The 20,317-nt window shown below is 49.0% G+C and overlaps 1 protein-coding gene and 1 long non-coding RNA gene across 4 annotated transcripts in view; one reads left to right on the top strand and one right to left on the bottom strand.

The window, feature by feature from the left end:
- The first annotated feature begins 4,139 nt into the window (after positions 1-4,139).
- Positions 4,140-20,317, top strand: part of ANPEP (alanyl aminopeptidase, membrane) — a 31,971-nt gene continuing 15,793 nt past the window's right edge. Inside the window, exons 1-3 of one of the 3 annotated variants that reach the window (XM_079953049.1) lie at positions 4,140-4,284; positions 17,127-17,981; positions 19,089-19,231. In XM_079953049.1, the coding sequence (XP_079809175.1) occupies positions 17,299-17,981; positions 19,089-19,231 (826 nt within the window). In that variant the 5' untranslated portion in view covers positions 4,140-4,284; positions 17,127-17,298. Of the gene's footprint in view, positions 4,285-13,092; positions 13,401-17,119; positions 17,982-19,088; positions 19,232-20,317 lie in introns of those variants that run through there. The other 2 variants (XM_079953050.1, XM_079953048.1) reach the window with 2 other exon arrangements.
- LOC307202612 lies at positions 7,260-10,329 on the bottom strand. The gene is made up of 3 exons (XR_013832956.1): positions 9,885-10,329; positions 9,735-9,843; positions 7,260-9,496 (listed from the first exon to the last, which is right to left on the bottom strand). It is a non-coding gene; the product is annotated as an uncharacterized lncRNA (long non-coding RNA).

Below are 20,317 nucleotides of genomic sequence, written 5' to 3'. Positions count from 1 at the left end.
TAATGGTGTATTGTTGTGGGAAGGTTGAATCCTTATGGCAACATAGGCTAGGCCAGGGGCTAAAAAGTCAGCATTCATTAGCTGCCCCCCCCCAATCCCTTAATTTTGTCCTTCCTGGCCACAATGCCTATTTCCCCTCTGTCAGGAGCAGGATGTGTGCTCCTGAATGCCTGCTACTGGGAATTGCAAATGGGGAAAGCGCTGCTCTTGCACTCAGGACCAGCTTGTGGGCTTCTTCTCTTTGGGGTATCTGGTTGGCCACTATGGGGAGAGGTCGCTGCACTAGATGTGCTCCCTTTGGCCCAACCAAGCAGGTTCTTCTCAGGCTCCTTGACTGGTCAGGCTTTGAGAAGAACCCCCTTTTTTCTTCCTTTGCTTCACTGGCCTGGTTTTGCCAGAAGGTGGCGCCTTTAGGATAAGCCTTCAAAGCAAAGGAAGCCTTTGGAAGTGCAGCATATTCTGCCCTGGGCATCTCTCTGCAAAGGGTGGTTGGAGTGAGGAACTTATGCTAGGGCTTCTGCCTTCATGTCTTCAGGACACGGGCAGTCAGAAGGGAGAGGAGAGGATCTGGTAGTTCTCCGGGGAGATTTGTGTTTGATTGGCAAAGGCTTTCTGACCCCTTCAACCATTGCAACGTAACAAAAAAGGCTCCCCACTCCCCTCAAATGGACTGCTCCACTTAAAAGCTTAGGAGAATAAACCTCTGCCTGGTGGCTGGAAGCTGATCATATGAATATCAGGGCAAGTGTTACTGGGATGTGTGTTGGGGGGCGGGCTTAATGCCTTAGGGGTGTGTCTTTGGTTGTCGTGCATTCATCTGACACCTGCAGCCAAGGGCACCTGTGGCAAGGCCTCTGACTGAACTCTAAACAAACAGGCAGGTTCTCCTGGGAGCTCAGATCCATTCCAAGCGATGCAGGGCTTTAGGGGTCAAAAATCAGCACCTGGAATTGCGCCTGGAAACAGCTGAAGCCAATTTGGATTTGTTTTGAAGCCAGTGCAATGTATTTCCAAGCAGCCAGTGGCAATAAGTAATCTGCCTGTGGTATTCTGTACCAGCTAGCCTCTTCCAAGGGGCAGCCCTGTATGCGGAAATTAAGCCTGTGTATTGGTTTGGCAGCCCTCCCCTCATAATACCACAATCTCAAAAGCAAAGCCTCTTGGCAGTTCAAAGACAAGCCATTTTATTGTCACTTGTTTATAAGTTGCTGCAAGAGACTTGTTTTTGCCGCAGCTGACAAGCAGAATGCTGTGTCGGTGCAAACTCAAGGCGGATTAAATAAGGGTTGGTTGCCACTGAGGACTAGTTCCCACATGCCTGCTCCTCACTTCTTGGCTGTAGCCTGAAACACTGCCTGGCTTGGCTGACTCATTGCCTTCCCTGTGCCTTGGCCATGGTTCTCAGCAGGAAGAGGGTAGCCCAGATGAGGCCTCTTGAAAGTGACCCGTTGTGTCACTTGGGTGAGGCAATTTCCTTCAGCGCAGAACAGCTGTGCACAAACTTCCACAAGCATGAAATATGGGAAACTTTCTGGGAAAACCCGAAGCTGGAAGGGGTCTCTGTGTGTGGCCAGCTGGGGCGGAGTGTCCTGGGGGAAGGGAGTCATCCAGCCTCAGAAGAGTTAACCGGTGGCAGGTCTCTAGGGCAAGCTTCTGCCCAGGCCTCTGGACTCCCCTGAGGCTGCAGAGAGACTGTTTTTGAAGCTCGAGAAAAGTGTGGGGATGATGCTCTGTCCCTTGGTCTTTTAAGTCCTAAAGAGGTAAAGGAGGATGCTTGTGAGCTCTTTGAAACAAGGGACAGGAACACCATGCCCACGGGCTGTCCAGCAGGACCACCCTCCCACTTTCTCACCAGGCTTTGTCCCACCCTGAAAGATTCCCCCAACTTTGCTTGCAAAGTCAAGGAGGTGGCACATCACCTACTACAGGGAAAAAACCAAATATATAGCATGTGACACAGCATTGACACCCCATCTCTTGGATCTATGAGAAAAGTAAACACAAAACAAAGTGAGCGTCCTAAATCTTTTCAAGTGGTGGGAGGCTTTAGGGTTGCCAGCACCCACCTCGGATTAGGTTTGCTAGGAACCAAGGTCACCGGAGAAGGTAGTGCCTTGGTGAGATACAGGTTTATTTACACATATGTCTATGCTGAACATTAGATGGCAGGGCTCACAGCATTCCCTGCCCCCAGCAGATTTTGCTCCCCTGCTAGGTTACCAGGATGATCTCAGTCCGTCCTCATTTTGGTTTCAGGAGACAGAGAGAGAGAGAGAGAGAGAGAGAGAGAGAGAGAGAGAGAGAGTCAAGCCACTGTACCTTCCCAGTTCAAGCCAAGACTGGCCTCTGGCCAATTGCTCTCCTATGGTTGTTAGAAGAAGAAGAAGAAGAAGAAGAAGAAGAAGAAGAAGAAGAAGAAGAAGAAGAAGAAGAAGAAGAATAGTAGTTTGGATTTGATATCCCGCTTTATCACTACCCAAAGGAGTCTCAAAGCGGCTAACATTCTCCTTTCCCTTCCTCCCCCACAACAAACACTCTGTGAGGTGAGTGGGGCTGAGAGACTTCAGAGAAGAGTGACTGGCCCAAGGTCACCCAGCAACTGCATGTGGAGGAACGGAGACACGAACCCGGTTCCCCAGATTACGAGACTACCGCTCTTAACCACTACACCACACTGGCTCCCACACTGGTTAGGCTGAAGTGGCCTCCAGCCAGGTGAGGGGCAGAGGTGATAAGCGTGGTGGTGTGGGAACTGGTACAAATGACCAGGGCTGGAGATCTGGAAAGGGGATCTGAGGCCCAACTACCTTGCCTATGTTTTATGCTGGGATTTTTTTTTCCAGCTGGAGCTCAGCTCCAACACCTCTCAGGTGGGCGCCATTGCCATTCTAAGAGAACAAGGGAAAAGTTCGTGATGAGCTCCAGCACCTATTTTTCTAGAAAAGCAGCACTGGTTTTATGTAATTCTTAACAAAGTATATATTTCATGATAGATGCACGCACAATTCTGTATAATGGCTTGCAAACTTACTAAGCACTTCTGATTCTATATGAACATTCACTGCTGTGCTTTGGCAGTATGACTGCAGTCTCATTGTATTATGCCTAGTCTCGTTAGTATGTTTTCCTTAGTGAACACTGTACAAATACAACAAAGTTGTTGTGTGATACACGTTGTGGTGGGCTGCACATAAAAGTTAAACATTTAAAGTGCATGGCTGGTTCAGCAATGATTGTCTTGACTGCTTACTTTATTGGCATCATTAGGATCTTAATACTCTTAGCAAGTATGAATATTATTATATCTATTATTAGCATAAAAATGAGAACACATTTATTGTATATCCTATGTAAAGATTTTTAGCCAATCTGCCCTTGCTGTGGGGGTTCAAACGTTTTTGTTTTTTTACTATGGCCTGAACCTGCTCTCTGCAGTCCTAGCGAGTGAGGGAGAGTCTGCCCCCTCCTTGTGGAAGCCCCGCTAGGTGGGTGTTTCTGGCAACAAAGCACCTGTACTTGGCCAGCTCTTCTGTCATGTAAAAAATATGCTTAAGAGACTTGGCTAGTGCTGTCAGCTTTTTAACAAAGAGACTAGTCTGACCACTTCAGAACTTCCTTCTACAGAATCCCATCTGACAGATATCAAGCCACAGGCTTGGAGGGGACCCAAAAATAATATCCAGACCAACCCCCAGTCCTACAAGAGGGTCATATTCCTAAATAGTAACAAAACAATATTGTTTCCCACTTGAAGACCAGCATTTCTTCTAGCATAATCTTCCATGGACTGCAGAGGACAAGCTTGTGCCGTAAGAAATCTGTTGGTCTTTAAGGAGGCACAATACTTTGCTGTTTTTGCTGCTCCCACCCACCCTGTGACTGAGAAGAGAGAAGGCTCCTTTATTCCAGGCTGTGACCACCATGCTTGCCTAATTCCTCTCTGTTGCACCTGGTAATGGTGGAACCCTTGCTGGGCATAGGGCTCCCTTCCCACCTGCCTCTCTGGGTGAGTGGGTGGATGGGTGGAGGCAGTGGTTATCTTGTTTTGGCACATCGTAGACCCATCAGCTTCCCTTTCCTCAAAACCACAGTGGCACTCCCAGAACCAGCTCAGCAAGTCCGATAGCGGGACGTTACACCCACAGGAGGCTGCCCAATTTGATACTCTTTGGAAGTTGTCTTCACTTTACAAGCCACGATTTCTTCCACCCAACAAACTTTAGGATCCTTTTCTTGGTCATCTGGCACAGACCTCTCCCTTCTGCCTCAGGAAGCTGCAGGTTGGTTCATTTTGCTCATTCTTCTAGTAAATCAGAGTGGATAAATGGAATGTGAAGGGTTGTCAGGACTGGAAAATGTGAAGCTATCGTGCTTCCTATTTTGGCCAATTAATATTTGGGGTTATTTATTCATTTGTTTGACTCATTAGTTGCCTGTTACCCAAAGCCCTATGAGCAACTTAGAGCACATTTTAAAATGTAAACATAAATGCATTGGAGCAGCTTGCAGGATGCAGAAGCTTCTGAGTTGCTTAGGTGTGATGCGTGGGAATTGATGGTCAGCAGAGGAACAGAGGAAGCTGTCTTATATCAAGCCAGACCAACGGCTCATCCAGTTGAGTATTGTCCTTTCCTTTCCCTACTATATGGAGATGCTAAAGGGGTGTGAACCAGGAACCTCCTGCATGCAAGCTCAGTAGCTATGGCCATTCTCAGCAGTTGCTTGGGCCACTCAGACTTGTGACGCCTTTGGCTGTTTGCTGAGGTCGGGGTGGCATAAGTGCCCTCCTTTTGCTGCCAACTATTGTTTCCCCGTTGTATTACTTTATTTTGTTCAGCCGTGATAACAGGGCATTGATGGATGACTGGAAAAAAACTTCTGAGCACTTCCTGATCTGAATCAGCCAGGGTGACAATTGAGCAATGTTCAAAGCAGAGGATAAGCCCTTTTACAGGCAGTCAAACCCCCTGGAAATGTCCCAGAGTGGGGAAGAACTGCTATTTCTAAAACAGGATAGCCAACTGTTCTCTTGGCACCTTGTGGGGTGCAGGTTCATCAGTGCTGCAAGCAGGCATGAGCAGCCATCTCGGCATAGTTCAACTGCTGTTTCCCTGAGCCGTCTGCCCTCGTGAGTTCCCGATTTGCCAGTGACCCTGAGGAAGCCCATAAAACAATTCAGCAGCAATAATCAACTGCATCACGAACATATATACTCTCCTGATGAACATCTTATCTTGCAGGCTTGGCAAGTGTTGAGTGTGGGGCAAAGGCTACTGACTGTGGAACTTGCTCCGACAGGAGGCAGAGATGGCCACCAACTTGGATGGTTTTAGAAGACCATTAGACCAATTCACGGAGGAGAGAGCTATCTGTGGCTACTAGCCATGATGGCCATGCTCTGCCTCCACTGTTGGAGGCAGCAATGCTTCTGAATCCCAGTTGCCGCAGGATGTGCTTGTGCACTTCTGCTCAGTTCCTGCTTGTTGGTTTCCCACAGGCATCTGTGAGAACAGGATGCAGGGCTAGATGCAGGGCTATTAGCCTGATTCATCAGGCTCTTCTAAGACCATTAAGGAACCTATTATTATTTGTTTTGATGATGCATAAGAGCATAAGAAGAGCTGGCTTCTGGGTCAAGTCAAAGGGGGCCAGTCTAATCTGGCATCCTGTTTTCTCAATGGCCAACCAGATGCCTCAAATAGAAGAAGCCCACAAGCAGGACCTGAGTGCAACAGGAGCAGCTTTCCTCACACACGATTCCCAGCAACTGGTATGCAGAGACTTCCTGCTTCTAGCCACCGTGATTAGTAGCCGCTGCATTGCTTTGTCCTCCATGAATTCCTCTGATCTCATTTTAAAGCCTACCTAGTTGGTGACCATCACTACATTTTCTGGCAGGAAATTCCATAGCATCCCTATGCTGTGTGAAGAAGTCCTTCCTTTTTGTCTGTCCTGAATCAGCTTCATGATCCCAGCTTTCAGAACTCCCTGCTCACTTTCCACCACACCACTCATGACTTATGCCACTCAGCTCCTCCTTTCTTACTCACATTTTCTTCAAAAAGAAGCCCCAGTGTAGAGCCTTTCCTCATGGATAGCTCAGCAGGTTAGAGCGTGGTGCTGATAATGCCAAGGTTGCAGGTTTGATCCCCGTATGGGGCAGCTGTATTGTTGGACCACATGATCCTCAGGGTCCTTCCAGCTCTATGATTCTATAGGGGACTTGCTGTATCCCTGTAGGGAAGGGCTGCTTAGGACCAGCCTGCTGCACCCTTATGGGTTGTATTCAACTATGTTTTTCTCCAGGTAGGCCTGCTGAAATTAATGGACAACCTAGTATTGTTCATTGAAGTGGGTCTGCTCTGACTAAAACTTGGTTGAATATCCCACTATGTTTCCCACCTACTTGGATGCAGAGTCAGAGCCTCATTCTACAGGGAGCAAATCCCTGACAGCAAACAGCTGGAGTTATATGCAGCTGCAAGGGAATGCATGCATGTCCTGCTTTCAGGTTTCCCATCGAGACATCTGGTTGGCCACTGAAAGGACAGGATGTTGGACTAGATGGGCCACAGCTTGACCCAGCAAGGCTATTCTTAGGTTCTATGTTCTTAAGTGCCTCAGATCCTTCTATAAAAGGAGCTCTGGGGGAAGGGAAGGGGGAGAAACACTAGAGCTGTCAGCCGACAGACTGGCTTGGATCCCTACGGAGCCAGAGGCAGAGGGGGAAAATCCTGGAGGAGGCACCTGGGTGACCACTGATCTGTGGTCCTTGTGTGAAGAATGGAGGCATCCTGCGTCCCTGCAAGGGCTAAGCACAGACAGGGAAGCAGACCTGGCAAAGTGGGGAGGTCCTGAAAAAGAGGTTCAAGAGGGTTTTTTCCTTCCTCCTGCTTGCCCCAGATGAATGTTGAGTCAGGGCTGCCAGGAAAGGAGCTGCTCTGCTTGAACAAGGAAATCGAAGGCAGCACTCACTCACTGCAAGAGAGCCCTAGAGTGCCCTGGGCTGAGGGTTTCGGGAAGAGGAGGGCCATGAGCATGGGGCCAAGTCCAACATCCACCATCATTTTAGCTGCTCTTTTCTGAACCTTTCCTAGCTCTACAATATCCCTTTTGAAGTGCAGTAACAAGAACTGTATCCCAAGTGTGTTTGTAGCATAAATTTGTATAACAGCATTATGACGCCAGCAGTTTTATTTTCAGCCCCTGTCTTAATGACCCCTACGTAGGAGCAGCATTTTGCTGCTTCCCCACCCCCACAGCTGCCGCACACTAAGTTGACATTTTGAGCTTTCACCACGACCCCAAGATCCTCTGGTCAGTCACCCCCAAAGCATCTATGTGAAATTAGGATGTTTTGTCCCAATGTGCGTCACTTTTTAAAGTTGAACCAGGACAGAAATCTAAACAAGCAAGCAAATAAAGGTGCTGCATGGGGAATCTGGCCACTGGCTGGACTTGTCCTTAGTCAGCCTTCCCCAACCTGGTGCCTTCGAATGCCTTCAAATGTTGGGAATCATAGAATTGGATGGTGTCCCAAGGGTCATCTAGTTACAGCTAAAGAACCCCTGACACGTGGCCATCCAGCCTCTATTTAAAGGCTTCCAATGGAGGAGAGTCCACCATTTCTGAGGTAGTCAGTTCCATGGTCAAGCAGCTCTTACCATCAGAAAGTTCTTCCTAAGGTTTAGTCAGAATCTCCTTTCTTGTCATTTGAATCCATTGGTTTGAGTTCTACAACCTGCAGCAGCAGAAGACAAACCTGCTCAATCTTCCATGGGACAACCCTTCAGATATTTGAAGATGGCTATAATTCCTCATAGCACTTGGTTTCCAGACCCTTTATCATCTTGTTCACCCTTCTCTGCATAATGTTCCAGCTTGTCAATATCCTTCTTAAACTGTGGTGCCCAGACCTAGACACAGGACTCCTGGTGGGGTCTGACCCATGACAGAATAGAGCAGTACTGTTTCTATCATCTGAGGTATTAACTACTCCTCCCAGTTTGGTGTCATCTGCAAATTTGAGGAGCATCTCCTCAATTACTTCATCCAAGTTATTCATAAAGATGTTTAACAACTCTGGGCCCAGGACAGAATCCTGTAGCACCCCACTTGTCATTTTGTAGGATGACAAGGAACTGCTGCTGAGCCCTCTTTGGGTTCAGTCAGTCACCCTGCTACAAATCCACCTAACAATAACACATTGCCAGCTTCTCTGCAAGGACATCATTGGAGACTTTGTCAAAAGCCTTACTGAAAGCATCCCCCTGATCCACCTTTCCACATCATGTTACCCCCTCCCTTCCTGTTTGGCCTATTCCTTTTGAATATGTTATACCCCTCACTTACTACATTCCAGTCATGAGACTCCCATCATCCCTGGCCACTGCCTGTCTAAAATAACCAGAAGGGCATCAGGCTAGGAAAGGCTGTGACACTACGCCACCTTGGAGAGAGCACTGCCAGAAAGGATGTGCAACTTCCAAGCCTAGCCTAGGTATCAGGCCCACTCCCAGCACCTGCCCCTCAAGCCCAGCCCTCCTTGCTGAGAGTACAGGAGGGCTTGGGAGGCTGCAAATTGGAACTGGCACACGGGGTGGGGGCACCCCATCTCTTTTGCTCTCTCCAGTGCTTATGGAGAGCTGCAGGAAGCAAATCTGTGCCAAGTCTGGCTGGTGTTTTCCCAGCCAACATGGCTGGGCTGATTACCTGTTTTCACGTGGGACCTTTGTCCTTTTTTATGACACCTTCATTCACCCCTGCCCGAAGCTGCTTCTGCCTCCATCCTAGGGGTGCCTGGAGCGCCTGCAGGGGCGCCTATCCCTGGGTTGATTGATGGGGGGGGGGGGTTGCTCTACCACAGAGCTTGAGGCAACAGCCGCTCCTGCCTCTTATGCTCTTATGCCCCCCGCCCACCGGCTGGGATCAAGGATGTTGTGTCCCTCAACCCGGTTCCTGCTGGTTCAGAATGGGTCTCCCGGTCCCGATCCTGGCCTCAGATCCAACCGTGCTGCAGCAACAGCGCCCGAAGTGACCCGCCCCAGCTTCTGCACCCCTGCTCTGAAGGAGGGGGTCTAGCCCAGGATCTAGGCCGCTCTTTTTGTGTGACTTAGTCCGAGAGCAAGGAGTCAGAAGAAGAAGAAATCCTCTCCACGGGACAGATTTTCCCATGGGCTTGGCAGCAAGCCTGGCCCAGCCCTCCGAGCCGCCTCTCTGGAAGGCCGGACCTGCAGCAGGACCACCCGCCTCCCAGCCTGGGTTAACTCCTCGCCTGCTAAAGGCCGGGAGATTTTTTCCTTTTCAGGCTGGGATCTCTCTCCCGTTGACCCCGAGCGAGCAGCTCCCCGGCTCTGCAAAAGCAGCGCTGGGCACAGCACCCGGCCTCTTGCCACATCCCCGCCTCCTCCTCCTTCTGCGTGGGACCCTCCCTCAGTCTCTGTTCCTCTTGAAAACGCTTTAGCCCTGGTGTGGCTTGGCTGCTAGGTAGTCCGCGCTCATGGTGGAAATTTTATTTTTATTTATTTATTTCACAAAATTTACACACTGCTTGATTGTTAAAAAACAGTAAAACCATCAATAATTACATTAAAGCAATTCTATTCTAAAACTTCACAGAGACAGAAAGGGTTAAACTAGGTGACATAGCAGGAGAGTTATGATTGGATCTCAAAGGGGGGGAGGGAAGCCCAGGAGCGGTCAAGTGGATTGGGCTGTCGTTCCCCTCTCCCCACATCCTTTCTCTAACCCAACCCTCCATCTCTCTGCTGCAGAGAGAACTTTCCTTGGAGCATCTCACAAGAACTGACCCATAAGATGTCTTATGGATGCATGAGTAGTAACCTATTAGTTACTTATGGATGCATGGATGCATGAGTAGTAACCCATGAGTAACTCATGCATCTTCATCCTGAGCACAGCATAGGGGTTAGGGCAGTGGCTCTCAAAGGGGGTGGTGTGCCACACTGGTGTGCCAGGAGAGAATGGCAAGTGTGGCAGGAAGAAACCAAGGAAACCTTGAAACATTTCAGTGTAGTAGAGTAGTGTGTTCACGAGGAGAGTTTGTCTCAAATTAGACCTGATATAAATGAGATTACCTGGCAAAAGCACATTGAGTTTGTATACATACTTAAGGTACATGTGAGAGAGGCATGTTTATAATTATATTTTGGGAATAATGCATGTACTTGTGTAGCTGCATTGTTTTATACTTTCTGGATGCCCTATGATCATATTTTAAAGTACTTGTGTTCTAGCAGTGCTTGGTTTATAACATAGGAGTCGTTTCTTTTTGGTTTCCAATGTATTTCTTATCAATTAAAAAAATCAGCGTGGCGCGAGCATTTTTTTTATTTATTCTGAAAGTGTGGCTCTTATCCAAGCGCTGTCACCACCACAAATATTTTTCTTCAAAGGAAATGCCAAGGAATCTCATCATAGATCTCTCATGCCTTGCCAAGTTTGACACTAACCACAATTTTTGTTGGTGCTTAAAACACAGACACCGTCGTAGGATTAATTACAGGGAGCTAAACATGCTTAGTTAACTCAGCACCCATATAGGGAACAGAAATGGACCCACAGCTAGCCAGGGCTGGGGCATATTATTGAAGGTTTGGAGTCTGCATCTTTCTGGAATGTAGGCTCCTTGGGTGCAGACACCCTTTGCTTGTGAATCTCTCAATGGCATCATGTCCCTTGATAAAGCAAACAATTAGTGAAATCTCACCCCTGTCATGAACTCACCAGGTTTTAAGCACGTCAGCCTCCCCATCAGCATTCTGGGGAGGATAATATTTATTTACCTTAAAAGGTGGTGGTTAGGACCACTGACATAATGCACCTGAAAATTGCTTTGTAGATAGTTGCTAAAGATAGCCATTTGCATAGAAGTAGGCAGGTAAGAGAACATGGAGGCAGCCTGTTATCATTTCCTATATCCAGCTGCATCAGAGTTTTTGCTAAGTCACAGTTCTGGAATGACTCACCAACCATTCACTGGCCTCCAACAACCAACCGCTTGAGGGTTGGGCCTGAAATAACTAGTTTTGAATAAATCTATTCCCACTGCCACCCCCCCACAAGAAAAGTGGTGACAGCTTTGGCTTTTGGTTGTGCTCTGCTATCTTCCCTACATACTCATTAAATACACAAGTAGTAAAGAAGACCCCAAGAGTCACCTAGCCGGATGGGTGCAGGATCCCCCTCTCCATAGTTCACCAGCAGTTTTTCTTCCAGCTGTGGCATGGCCAGGCAAGAGCTTTGGGGGATTATTCAAGCAGGTCATAAACACAAAGGCTTTCCCTGGTGCTTCTCCTGCACACCTGCTACTCAGAAGTAGACTGCCTCTGAAAATAGGGGCTCCATTTAGGACCTGAGAGAGCTCTCCTTCTATTCCACAAATCTGTCTAGTCTTCCCTTCCCCCCAAAAAGCCATTTAAGCTTTCAAAAGCTTTAAGCTTTTGAAAAGTTAGGTGACAACAAAGTGTTGGATTCTGTTTGTTCTTCAGTGGAAGAACGTGGCTGTCATGCTCTAAAGCCTTTTCTGCCTATGTTCTGTAACTTTTCTTGGTGTGAGCACACTTGGCATAAAGGGGGGGGGGACTTCTCTCTCCTGCTCCCCAGCCTTGCTGTGAGAATCCAGCCAGTCAATGGTCCTTTCCATCCTGGCTCCAGTTCCAAGGGCTGGACTTCCGGGAGATGCTTAAGTTGGTGGCTATTTCCCAGCTCCTGATGTGCATGGAAGTCTGAAACTCAGCCTGGTCAGAAACTTAGGAACTAAAGGGCTGCAGCCAGTGCTAGTCCTACTCAAAGTAGGCTAATTGAAATTAATGTACACAACTTGGTCCTACTGATTCCAACAGGTATACTCTGCGCAGGACTTAGCTGGCTACAGCCCAGAGTAAGCTTTGCCCCAGATCTTCCTTCCCCTGTGGTTTCCAGAAACTGGTATTCAGAAGCATTATTGCTTCTGGTCGTGCCGGTAAATTGCAAGTTAAACAAAATAAAGCAAGAAGAAAATGACTTCTTTACAGACTGAGCTGTGTTTCAAGCTTTCATGGAAATGAGGAACTGGGGACTAGTCACCAGCATCAGGCTCACAGCCTGTACTTGTTCCGCTAGCCAGCCAGGCTCCCTCCAAGGGCACGTCCTCCTCACAGTTCGTGGCATGACAGGGCTTCGAAGGAATTTCCCTGTGGTCACCTTCTGCTCCCCCACTTTCCTGCCAAGGGATAAGAATAACGCTTCCAGCCATGGACACCAGCTAGGAAGGAGCTGCTGTGTCCTGGGCAGGGAGCACCAACCCACCTGCCTTCTTGCCTGCCATACAATCTTGCTTAGACCAGGTACGTGTGTGTGTCTGTGTGTGTTGGAATCAGGCCTTAGGAGGGAGCTCTTTTGACTCCCCCAGGGAAAGATCTGTCCATTTCCCCCATAGCCCTTTTTTGGGGGAAGAGTCAGTTCCAACGCTCAGTGGTTCTAGTGCATTTGAGTGGGCTCTAGTGGTGACAGCACTCCTCCTTCCCATTAATCCAGCCTTTTAAATAAGTAGAGCATTACCTGTTGTTTATTGTAACAGCAGCCCTGCGAGGTGGGCTGCTAGCATCTCTATTTCACAGACTAGGATTTCAAGCTGGGAGAAAGCAACTTGCCACTGAGTCCCTGGCAGAAGGAACGTGTAGATCAAGGCAGGGAGCTGTGATTTCTGGCACTTTGGAGGCAAGGCTGGTGCAGCCTGCCCGAAACTGGGCCCTGAGCAGGGAGAGGAGCCAGAGGCGAGTCCCTCCGCTGGCTCCTTTTCTCCAGCTCTCCCTAGGTGTGCAGAGAAAGCTGCTCCAGCTCGGAGCCCCCGGAGCCTGCAGTCAGAGGCCCTGCAAAATGACCCCGAGGATTCCCAACGTCCCCTCCCCAAAAAACGGACCTCCACTTCCAGGCTTCCCCTTCCTGCTTTCAGCACTCAGGAGCCTCCACCCTGCTTCCCGCTGAAATCCTTTCCAGATGTGACGGTCTGGCAGCTGGAAAGGAGGTGGGCCCGGGGTGTGTGTTTGTGCGTCCAGCGTTGTGGGGCAGAGTTGAAGGCGCAGCAGGAGCCTGGGACAAGTGTGGGATGACAGAGAGCGACTGGCCAGGACAGAGGCAGCCTCCTCGCTCCTTTCCCTCTCTTGAGTCTGGTTTCCTCTGTCCCGCCCAGCAGCCCAGGGGTTAAGACGGTGAGGGATCAGCGCAGGGCTGGCTACTTCCTTCGGAGCTTTGGAAAGAGCCCTCTCCTTGTGACTGATTTTGGAGAGAGCAGCCGAGAGCAGGCCAGGCGCCGTGGGCCAGGAGAACGCCCCAGCCTGCTCCAACTAGGAACTCGGCTGTGAATGGAGCCCAGCCTGGGGATGGGGGAGTCAAGGTGAGTAGGCAAGCGGAGGGGTGTGTGGGATCATCCAGCGGATGATGACGATGATGTGGTCTCCGCAAGGCTGACGTGGGCGCCCAGGTCCCTGTGCCCCTGGGCAACCCAGATAGGCGGGGTACAAAATAATAAATTATTATTACTATTCGGAGCTGCAGGAGCAGTCTGGAGAAGGAGCTAGTGTTTATGTGCCCCGGAACTCTTAAATAGCGCCCTTTGGGGGGCCACAACACTCGCTTTTCAAAACGCTGTTTTTTCCTGCAACATGCCTGAACACAGCCTTCCCCAACCTGGTGCCCTCGGCGTCTTTTGGACTTCCATCAGCTCCAGCTAGCACAGACACCGACACCTGGGACCAATGAGATTCGTAGTCCAAAACATCTGGTGGGGAACTGACTGGGGAAGGTGGTTTGAAACATCTTTCTCCCAGGTTTTGGGGAGAAATAAGGAACTTGAAATTTTAAACAAATTTTGGACTGTCCCAAGCAAACATTCCTACTAAGAGAAGAGGGTTCCTGCCCCAAGTGAGATGTCCTTTGCCCCCCACCCCGCTTTGTCCCCCACCCTTCTGTGCCCACCATTTGTAGCTTTTTATTATACATAAGGAACTGACTGTTTTTCAACTCATAACACATTCTCAATCCTATAAAGCCATATATGGTTTAGGTCCAGGCTGTCTGAATGACCATATTCCCTCATCCAAACCTGACTGGGCTCTTCAGGGGAGGGCCTTCTCTTGGTCCCACCACCCTCATAGGAATGCTTGGTAGGGACACAGGAGAAGTCCTTCTTGGTGGGTGCCCCTTCCTAGGGAAATTAGACTGGTTTGCTCCTGTTTGTCCTTCTGCTTGACAGGTGAAGACTTTCTTCTTCCAACAGGCTTTTGGAAACTGGGTGTTTCTAAGGAAAGCCCTGCTGCTATAATGTTTTTATTGCAGTGATATCTCTCTCTGTGTGTTTATTCCATTAAATATTAATTCTTTTGTAAATGATTGTTAAGTTCTATGCTTTTAGCTGTTTCTACTTTAGCTATACGAGGGACGCGGGTGGCGCTGTGGGTAAAACCTCAGTGCCGATCGCATGGTTGGCGGTTCGAATCCCCGTGGCGGGGTGAGCTCCCGTCTTTCAGTCCCAGCTCCTGCCCACCTAGCAGTTCGAAAGCACCCCCAAGTGCAAGTAGATAAATAGGTACCGCTTTATAGCAGGAAGGTAAATGGTGTTTCTGTGTGCTGCGCTGGTGCTCGCTCGCCAGAGCAGCTTCGTCATGCTGGCCACGTGACCTGGAAGTGTCTCCGGACAGCGCTGGCCCCCGGCCTCTTAAGTGAGATGGGCGCACAACCCTAGAGTCGGACACAACTGGCCCGTACGGGCAGGGGTACCTTTACCTTTTACTTTAGCTGTATACTGCCTTGAGTCCATGTCAGAGAAAAGGTGGAGGAATAATAATAATAATAATAATAATAATAATAATATACAGCTGGCCAATTTTGACACTGTGCTATGCAGGAGATGGTTAGCTTCTGCCTGCTCCAGGGTTTTGTGGCACCTTAAAGACTAAAGAGCTCGTTTTGTCAGATACATGAAAGAAGGATGACCCTGAGTTGCAGGCACATATATAAGAGGTTGAGAAGGGGATTGTGAGCAGTGAGGTCAGAAGGAAGTGTTAGACAAACAAAAAATGTACAGAAGATTACCGGTTTAAGTATTAATAGAGGCTATTCACTCAAAAAGTTCTTGATAACACAGGCATCTTGGCACTCATAAGCCAATCAGCACATGCCATTCATCTAAAAAAAAAGAACTACCTTTGTCACAGCAAGTGATAGCACTGCACCTTTAATGAACTGCAATTCAGTGGTTTCGTATTGCAGGCAGTTCCTTTGAAACTCCTTTGTTTAAGGGTAGCTGCCTTACAGCCAGTTACAGAGTGTCCTGGAAGGAGAAAATGTTCCCCTGCTAATTTTTAGTTATTGCCATTGCTGACACCAGAGTTCTGTCCATTTATTCTTCTGAGTGGAGACTGGCCTGTTTGTCCCATGCAGACTCTAGAAAGGCACAGGTGGCAGATGATGATATGCAGATCGCTCCAGAAGAGGCAAATTAACCCCTCATGTTGCAGATGACATAGTTAGGTCCTGTAATAATGTTGTCAGAGTTGTTGAGGGCGGGCACCAGAGAAGGGTGATCCTGTAGACATAGTGTACTTATGCTTTCAAAAAGCTTTTCCTTCACTGAAGGGATTGCGAGGAACTCCGAAAGAATCTTTGCAAAACTAGGTGAAAGGACATTAAAATGACAAATGTGATTCGGTGTAAGTGAAAGATGAACACTGGAGGAAACATCCTAACTTAATATATTCGCTTATGGGGTCTGAACCAGCAGTGACTGACCAAGAAAGAGATCTTGGGCCTCTGGCAGATAATGTGATAAACATGTCAACCTATTGTGTGGCAGCTGAGAAAAAGGCAAATTCCATGCTAATGATCATTAAGAAAGGGATTGAAATATCAAATATATTCAGATATCTGAAGGGCTATCCCATGGAAGATGGTGTGAGCTTGTTTTCTGTTGCTGCAGTGGGTAAGACCAGAATCAATATAGATTCAAATTACAAGAAATTACAAATTACAAGAAATGAGGTTTTGACTAAACATTAGGACTAACATTCTTTTCTTTAAAAAATAGTTTTTATTAAATTTTCAATTTTTACATTTCAGAATAAACATTTTACATACTTTTAAATATCCAGTGACTTCCCTTCTCCTCCTTCCATGGTTCATTGTACGAATCTTCCATTCCTGCATATTTTGCTATAACTGTTTAAATCAGTTCTCCATTTTTTACATTGTTCAAACATTAATCACACTGTTGAATTTATCTTAATACTGCCAGCGTTTTCAGCGGTGTGCAATTATTTCCATATATTCAATAAATATTTTCTACTCTTCTTTCAATATATGTTCTTCTCTTATTCTATGTGTTAAACCTGCAAGTTCTGCATATTCTAGCATCCTAAGTTAACAATCTTCTTTACCTGGGACCGTGCTCACTTTCCAACATTAGGCATAACTTTCTGACAGTAAGAGCTGTTTGATAATGGAAAGGACCACCTCGGAAAGTGGTAGTCAAACCTTCATTGGTGGTTTTTAAACAGAGGGTTGGGGACTCTTTAGCTGTGATTCTGGCATTGGAGGGAGTTAACTATGATGCTATAAAAAAAAAAAAGACTGCCAATATAACAAAGCTTTTATTCAGATCTATGGGATGACCACACTTGGAATATACTGCCCATTTCTGGTCACCTCGCCTTAAAATGCTGTTGTAGAGTTGGAAACAGTTCAGAAAAGGGCAATCAAAATGATTGAGGGGGTGGAGCAACATCCCTATGAGGGAAGATTGCTGTGGTTGGGGCTTTGTAGAGAAAGTTTAGAGAAAAAGGAAGGAGAGAAAGGAGAGGAATGATAGAGGTATATATGAAATTACACCTGATCTGGCAATAGCATTAAAATCTATGGATGACCTCTATCCAATGTTGGGTGATTCAGGTGATTCCTGCATGACCTTGGGGTTCCTCCTAACTGCCCTGATTCTAGGGCAGATGAAAGGAAGGATTAACACCCACCCACCCTGCCCCACCCTCCAGGAGTGAGAGAGAGGCAGGTAAAGATTGCATGCACTTTGAAGCTGCTGGCTCTCAGTTCCCCATTAACTCTCCCACAGGGCCAAGGGAAGAAGTTGTCTGCAAGGTTGGGAAGCCTCAGTGACCTTCGCCCATCTCTCAGCTGTTTGATGATTAACTAATGAAACAGGATCAGTAAAACCCCAGAGCCCACATATAAGAGGCCTGCAGGTCCTTGCCTTCTCTTTCGCACAGATTCACTCTCCTGCCATCCTCAACCATGGCCAAAGGCTTCTTCATCAGCAGGACGCTGGGCATAGTTGGGATCGTTCTTGCGGTTGCCGCTGTTGCCACCATCATTGCTCTGGCAGTTGTCTATGCAGAGGAGAAGCAGAAGTCAAGCAATGATGCATCTGACCCAACCCCATCTAGCTCCAGCTCTACCGCCACTACCACCACCAGAGCTACCGCCACTACCACCACCAGTGCTGCCACTACTACCACCACCAGTGCTGCCACCCCCAGTGTTCCTGGCACTACGGCCAACCCAAACGACCCTTGGAATCAAATGCGGCTACCCAAGACCCTCGAGCCCGTGCACTATGATGTCACCCTGCAACCCTTCCTGACCCAGGATGCTCAAGGACTCTATGTCTTCACGGGCAACAGCACAGTGCAATTTGTGTGCCTGCAGCCCACCGACCTCATCCTCATCCACAGCAAGAAGCTCAGCTACATCGAGCAAGCAGGGAACCTCGTCTCTCTGCGTGGGGTAAACGGGTCCATAGCACCAGCCATCTCTCGGACCTGGCTGCAGGAGAAGACTGAATACCTGGTGGTGCAGCTTAGTGGAAGCCTCCAGCAGAATGCGTCCTATGAGCTGCTGAGCAGCTTCCGTGGGGAGCTGGCGGATGACCTGGCTGGCTTCTATCGCAGTGAATACATGGAGGATGGGGTTCGCAAGTAGGTGGAACTGTGTGTGTGTGTTTGTGTGGTGGGGCAACCCTACAGTTCTATGGTTCTATGAAAAATACAGTTCCTGCAGCCAGTCTCTGTGTCTGGGAAGATCTCTGGACAAGCCTGGCAGGGTGCGAGTTGGGGAGGCTACAGACACTGGATTGTGTTATCAGCATCTGAAGCAGGGGGGAGGCCAGAGCCATCCCTCTCTGCTGCCTGGCACCCACCTGCCCTCAGGACAGGCTGGGCCTCTCCTCCCACCTGGCACCAGGTCACCAACCCTGCAGCTCTGGGGCAGCCACAGAGATCCCTAGCAAGGACCTGGAGGAAAATCCACCCAGAGTGGGACACTGCAGCAAAGGGTGGTGGTGCGGATGAAGGCAAGGGACTCCCCAGCCATTTGTACACTCCAAAGCTTCTCCTACCTGCCCACAGCTACTTTTTCCCTTTTGCAAGTCCCTGAGGTGTCCTCCCTAGGGCCTCTGTTGAACCCCAAACCACAACCGCAACCTGTTGTTTAGTTTGATGTGGAGGTGCCCCACCCAGGGTGGCTGATCCCCCATAGCCCTCTTGCCACTCCTTCCTGCTTGCCTTATGTTGAGAGGAGACCAGTTTACAGGAGAACAAAGTGGGACGGATGTGACATAGCACTGTTAGCAGGGACCTGGTGCCACTGTAGTGAGTGACTAGGTGGCATTGCTTGAAAGTCTCCAGAGTTGAGCTCTGGGACTGCCCCCCCCCCAATGAAATGCCCACCCCCACCCCAGTTCTAGGACAGGGTAATGGCCAAATCAGGCCTGGAACTTCTGAGGTTGGGATGGAGACTGTTGCCACTTGACTCAGAAAAGGGGCTATGCCCCCCACGCCCCTGCTCAAGAGCTCCAGGTACTCCCCACCTGCACCCAACCTGGGGAGCTCCACCCACACCTACCTCCTCCCATGGTGGGTGTTTGCATTGCAACTTGCCTTGAAAATACCTGGGCAGCTAAGAAGCAAGGCAGACCCTGGAAGACACAAGCCCCCTTGTCTCAATAAATCAGGAAGACATGGCATGGCAGGTGGGTGGGTGGACCTGGGGGAACATGCATTGACCAGCCTCTGTCCTCCTCCCAGGGTGGTGGCCACAACGCAGATGCAGGCGGCTGATGCCCGGAAGGCCTTTCCTTGCTTTGATGAGCCGGCCATGAAGGCCACCTTCAGCATCGTGTTGATCCACCCATCTGACCATGTGGCTCTCTCCAACATGCCTGTGCAGAGTAAGGGGGTGAAGGGAGGGTGGGGCAAAGGGACTCCTTTTGGTGGTGGTGGTGAACCACACCTGCCACTTCCTCCTCCTCAGTTTCCATCTGTGTTCATGACCGCCTCCCTCCTCTCCCAAGAGATTGCTGCTCTTTCCTTGCATGGGTAGAAGGGCAGGAGGGGAGAGCCAGACTGGAAGCAGGAGGAGACTGAGGGGCAGCTTTCTGTCCCCACACTGGGTGCCTCTTGCTTCCCACAGGTACTGGATGATGTTCCCATTATGCAGAGTCTGGAGTTAGGACATGCTTGGGGCCTGGGGGGGGGGTCTGTGTCCAGTGGAATGGGGGAGAGAAGTCTTTGAATCACCAGAGGTTTGGGATCCAAGAGCTGCTGAATCAGCCTTCCTGAAGGGAAGAAGCCTGTGTGGGAGGAGGGAGGTGATTTCCCTTGGGAGCTCAAATTCCCAGCCAGAGTCCAAAGAGTCCATTAGGATGCATGCTATATAGGCAGATATGTCATCTTACCTGTTCATCCTCTACCCAATCACCTTCGGCCACACCAGCACTCCACCCTCTCTCATCCAACCACAACTGACTCAACCCCTTCCCCTTTTTTACTGTGCCTGTCCGACCCCTCTTTATATGTTGAATGGAATTGGTTTTCCCCCTTTAACAGTCAGCTGTCAGGTTCCTCTTTAACTGGTTCTTCCCAGGCTTGTGGCCAGTTCACACTGGCCTCACTATTAGTGGGCTTAACAGTAATTCCACCTCAGCCATCAGGGCTGGCACTGTTGGGAGCTGTCCACCAAATGAGAGAAAAGGAAGCAAGTGAGGGCAACTGGAAAAAACGTGCTGGAGGGAGAGGATCCTGCTTCAGAATGGACTCAGCCACAGAGCAAAGGAACTGTGAGAGCAATGCACAGCACTGAGCTGGGTGCTGTCATTTGAGGGCAGGACCCTCTTGCCTCCGCCTTCTCTCTGGGGTAACAATGCCTGTTTGCCTGGGGTTAACTGATGACACTCACAAGGTAAATGGCCACATTCAGTCCAACTGCACTGGGACCCTTGGACTCCAGAAACTGCAAATGCAGACAAAAAGTTATA

The sequence above is a fragment of the Podarcis cretensis genome (genome assembly GCF_951804945.1).
Source record: "Podarcis cretensis genome assembly, chromosome: 14".
NCBI lineage: Eukaryota > Metazoa > Chordata > Lepidosauria > Squamata > Lacertidae > Podarcis > Podarcis cretensis.
This window is presented reverse-complemented; position numbering and strand designations above follow the sequence as displayed.